This window comes from Vitis vinifera, chromosome 3 (genome assembly GCF_030704535.1).
Source record: "Vitis vinifera cultivar Pinot Noir 40024 chromosome 3, ASM3070453v1".
Classification (NCBI taxonomy): Eukaryota; Viridiplantae; Streptophyta; class Magnoliopsida; order Vitales; family Vitaceae; genus Vitis; species Vitis vinifera.
In genome coordinates, this window is record NC_081807.1 from 10,071,796 (window position 1) to 10,077,256 (window position 5,461).

The 5,461-nt window shown below is 35.4% G+C and overlaps 1 protein-coding gene across 1 annotated transcript; it reads left to right on the top strand.

The window, feature by feature from the left end:
• Positions 1-867: 867 nt before the first annotated feature.
• On the top strand, positions 868-2,533 carry LOC100254138 (uncharacterized). Its single transcript, XM_002263865.5, has one exon. It carries the CDS (start codon positions 952-954, stop codon positions 2,353-2,355), a length of 1,404 nt encoding a protein of 467 aa, XP_002263901.1. The 5' UTR covers positions 868-951; the 3' UTR covers positions 2,356-2,533.
• The last annotated feature ends 2,928 nt before the right edge of the window (positions 2,534-5,461 follow it).

Genomic DNA, 5,461 nt, shown 5'->3' on the forward strand with positions numbered 1-5,461 from the left:
GAATTAAAAATTAAACATTTTATCTTCCTTAAATTTAATACAAAAACATAATTTATCAATTTAAAATTAATATATATATATATATATATATATATATATATATATGAAAAAATCATCATTTTTATTATATAATTATAAAAATTATTTTTTTCTTCATAAAATTAAAAATTAGAATAAAAATAAAAAAAGGTAAAAAAACAATAAATGATATTTTGAAAATATTTTTTAAAAGTATTTTTGTTTTAAATAGTAAATTTAAATAACAAATTATATATAATTGTAAGGGTTAAACCCAAAATTTTGATTTAAAATTTAAATATCAATAATTACAATAAATGTGGGACCCATGTACCATAAATGTATTGACAAATAAAGTGAAATGCTTTAAATGCTTTGAATTTTACAAGTTTTAGTTAAATGACAGTTTTGGTATATTAAGCTTACTAAAGTCCTCCCCAATAATTATTAAAAGATACCACCATTTCTAGTAATTATTTTGCCCAGTCTACCCTTTTGGATAATTCTCCCTTAAATAAACTTAATTTATAATCATTTGACAGTGATTTTAAAAAATATTTTTAATATTTAAAAAATTTTATATTTAAAATGTGAAAAATGTTTTTTAAAATCGCTACTATTCTTAGTTGTATTTTTTGGTCAAAGATAGATTCAAACATAAGGCAAGCATGAAGACGGGGCAAGTGAAAGGGTGCAACCTGGCGTTGAGGGTCCAATAACAGTCAAAACGCGTCCTTCTCATCCCCTCCACCTCATCCCCGCTTCCCTTCTCACGTACCTCCACGTGTCCCCACAGTTACCAACCCACCCGTCACTCTATCACACTTCCCACACTCTTTTCTCCAAAATCAAAACCATCTCCTTCCACCTCTTTCTCTCTCTCCCTATCTGTTTACGGACTCGCTCTCCCTCTCTCTCTCCCCGTGGGCTTTTATGGAGAACTACACTTATACCTCCTATGCGGACTCCGGCGAGTCTTCGCCCAGATCCAGAGAGCTGGAGTTTGAAAACAGTGGCGCCGCTTCATGGGAGGACCAGCCTCTCCACCAACCTTCCAAGGTCAAGTTCATGTGCAGCTATGGCGGCAAGATCCAACCTCGTCCCCACGATAACCAGCTCTCCTACACCGGCGGCGAGACCAAGATTCTCTCTGTTGATCGCTCCATCAAGTTCTCCCCCCTAATCAACAAGCTCTGCGCCCTCTGCGAGGCCGACGTCTGCTTCAAGTACCAGCTTCCCGGAGAGGATCTCGACGCTTTGATCTCTGTCACCAACGACGACGATCTCGAGCACATGATGCACGAGTACGACCGCTTGTGTAGGCCGTCGGCCAAACCCGCCAGGCTGAGGTTGTTCCTTTTTCCCGCCACTCCGCCCAGTGTTGGCTCCGGTGACATGAAAACCGAGCGTGAGCGGTTCTTTGAGGCTATGAATTCGGGTCCGATTCAATCCGTTGACGCGACATCGCCTCCGGCAACCGCGCCGCCGAGCAATGTGGATTTTTTGTTCGGTCTGGACAAAGGGGTCTCGCCGCCTGCTCCGGTGGCGAAGTTGCCAGTTCCGGTGCCGGAGCCGCCTGTTCCGGCGGAGATTCCGTCCTTGGTTAATCCCGGCGGTGACGGTCGGGTTTTCGCAGCCGATTTGGGGGTGAACCAGGCAGAGATCCAGAGGCAAATCCAGGATCTGCAGAGACTGCAAATTTCGGCTCAAGAACAAGGCGCGTATCAGAGGAAAAGCGACGACAACATGTACGGAGGTTATGCCGGAGATTACTATGTCCAAAAAATGCCGGAAAAGGCGCCGCCACAGTCGACGATTCCAGCAACCGTTCCCGCCACATACTGGCAGGAGAAACGCGCCCCTGGCGGGGGCTTTCCGGGGGGTGTGCCAGCGACGCCAGGACTACAGGAACAACCGGTGTACATGATTCCAGCTCCGGCGAGCGTCTATCACACGCCAGTGGCGCGACCGGTGACTGGTCAATCCGGTCAGGGTTACTATGCGATGAGGATGGGTCCAGATGTTTACCGTGAACAGACGCCAATGTACAGCGTCATGCAGCAGCCACCTGTACAGGCTACTATGCCAGCTCCGGCGCCGAAATTACCGAATTACAGCGAAGGACTTGGAATGGGACGGCCAAGCGGAGTTGGGGTGGCGGATACGGGGTACACTCAGGTGGCGTACGATAGTCAGGGGAGGCAGGTGTACTACACTGCGCCGGGTGGTGTAGTTGCGCCGTATCAGACAATGGCGGCGGTCAGCACCACATCTGGACCGTTGAATCAAGAGAGCGGCAAGGTAACCGCGGCCAAGCTTTCACAAGCATCGGTGTGAGTATCACATTATATATATATATAAAAATATTTATATCTTAATTTTCGGAAATAAGTTAATTATGTGTCATGCCTGTTTTGAATTTTGTAATAATTACAACTTCTGTTTTGTAAATATGCCTTTGCAGATCTTACGAAGTTTATTATTACTCTAATTAAACTACAATTATTATGTCAAATTGTTGAATGATTCTAAAATTTTGAAATTTTGGTCAAACTTGAGTCAATTGCTCAGTTCTTATTTGGCGTCTTGAATCAGGCTCAAGCTAGCTCAGGAAATTGAAAATTCTCAGTAAGTAGATTTTCTTGTCGGACAATTTGCAGACTATATTAGGCAATTTGTTCTGGACAATTATGAAGGAATTTTTATTTGTTCTGGCAACTTCTGCTATTTATTCTTAAAAATAAAAATAAAAATAAAAAGTAAAGTCCAGGGGACAGTCTAGAGGATAGGAATTGGATTAGTGGATTAGAGGCTTGGAGGTTGAGATTTCTGGTTCATTCATTTGATATTTGAAGATATTGTTAGTATTACGAAAATTGGGTTTCTGGCTTGCCTCTTCATCATGGAATTCAGCCAACCACCTAAATTAGAGTGAAGTCAACTTCAGTTGAAATTATTTAACTACTTGATTAGGAAAGAAAAGGAATTTGAAAAAGCAACAATTTGGTTAGAGTTCAAAAATTAGGACAACCAAACACATTTGTTAAATTTAAAGACACAAGAGAAAAAAATTGCATGGTGAGGAAAGAAAAATAATGTTGAAGAAAGTTATTTTTTTATGTTTGGTTTTAATATAAAAAAGTTAAATCTAATTAAAATTAGTAAGAAATTTATATATTTTAAGGAAAGAAAAATAATGTTTAAGAAAATGGTTTAAAGAAAAGCTAAATATGATTAAAATTAGATAAAAATTTATATATTTTAAAATTATGTAATTTTTGTATGAAAATTTAATTATTCTTAGAGAATTTATATATATATATATATATATATATATATATATATATATATATATATATTTCAAATTTCTGCATTGAAATACACTTTTTCTGGTATATTAAATAATAAAATTGGAGCTAATTATTTTCAAAAATAAAAAAAGTCATGATGTGGAAGCAAAAGAAACCAAAATGGTAGGTTTATGGTTTGTTGGTATTTTGGCAGCTAGAAACCCCTTTTTCCACATTGTTGCCATCTAGTGTTGATTGAGATGCGTGTGGAACTTCCAACCAGCTTCAGTCATGGAAAGGAAAAAAAACCAAAGGGGGACACCAAATCTCCATTCATTGATTTGAGCTATGGAATTTCCATGGACAAGCGTAGGCTTTCCTTCTCGGACAAGACCCACCACCATTGATTTATTTGTTCTTAGGGCACTGTACTTAGCTTTAAGACATTCAATTGCTCTTTTTAATTGTAAGAATGGGGTGTGTCTTTTTGGGTTTTTCCACAAAACCTTGGCCAGATTCACACTTAGGGGGTTGAGGAGAAAGAGTGGTCCCGTTTTCTTTTCTTTGAGGAGGCGTGGCACTATTCTCTTCGGCTAAGTATTTGGGCTTGATTTGACCTCTTTTATTCTATATTTTGAGCCATTTCCCATTTTTTTATGTTTCAATTGGATTATTTTTGGTACATGTAATACTAAATAACATCACATACTATTTTAAAATAATTTGAGTACTAAATAAATGAGTTTGGATCCATCATTCATGTAGCATATCAATCATCTCAACCATTGTTTAGATTTATTTTTAAATATTTTGTGGTCAAAAGAATAAAGTTAAGATACCTTTGACTTATTTGAATTATTTAGTAAAAACTATTAAAAAAATTAATATGGAAAACGACATATTAAATAAATAAATAAATAATATCCTAAAAAATACCTTCAAATTTGGGATGACAATAGGATGTGTTTGAGATGGACCACTTCATCTTAACCCTAACTCAATTATTTGAATATATTATCATCACGCCTAAAAAAATTAAACGGATAGGATAGGTATGAAAATTTCGCATGTGTGCTCCGCTTTGTTTAATTTTTCAAAATTTAAAATTAAATAAACATAATTTATAAATCAATTTTATAAATTTTATAAATTTATTTTAACAAGAAATTTTATTTATTTTTTATTTAAAAAAAAGAAAAGAAAATGAAAAAACAATTAAAATAATCTTTTATTTAATTATATGTATAAACAAGGCGAGATAAAACAAGATAATATTCAAACTCACTTAAACTTAATTTAGTTTAAAAAGAATTTTCCAAACTTAGCCTTAACTCATTTTTCTTTATTTTGAACTCATCTTATTTGGGCGAGACGAGACATCTTTTTGCATAAAACAATAGAAAACATGATATGATGTAATAAATTTTAGATTCATTAATAAATTAATTTATTTATGATTCTAATTCCCTTTATTATCTCTTTTGCATTAATTCTTTATTCAAGTATTCACATTCATATTACTTATATTGTATATGATTTGTGTGCATTATAAATTGTACAAAAGATCTAAGTCATGGGTTACTTGTAGGGTCAGTTCATGGCTTTGAATATTCTAGTAGAGACCGTAGTGCATTACTTCCTAATTAGAGGGATAACTTGTTTTAGTCATTAATTAATGTCATTTTGTATAGAAATAGGGATAATGATCACATTTTAAGCTTGATTCTAGCATTAAAAGCCTCTTTCAACTAAGCAATTGTTAGTCACCTTGTATGTGCTCGATTTATATATATATATATATATATATATTTTCAAGTTTTTGATGTTTACAACCATATTTCATGAATAATGATGACCTTGGGATTCTCTCATAACATCTTAGATGTAAGAATGAAGTGTGAATTGAATTGAAGAATTAAGGTTGCAAGGAACTCTCAAGTGTTGTCCTTGTTCAATCAATAAAATATTTTGAAGTGGTTAAGGAGTCTAGAGACGTCCAAATGAGCTAAAACAAACTTTTTTAGATTTCTGACTTCTCGAAGTTAGATTTGATCAAGTTTCATAATTTTTGGAGGTTGTTTGCACATGAAACCAACTTGGGAAAAAGGGTGATGTTCTCAGCTTTCAAGCGTTGTTCCAAACAATCTACAACT

Bases quoted from the DNA above. Each gene is read 5' to 3' on its own strand.
- LOC100254138 (XM_002263865.5), top strand. From the start codon at position 952: ATGGAGAACTACACTTATACCTCCTATGCGGACTCCGGCGAGTCTTCG.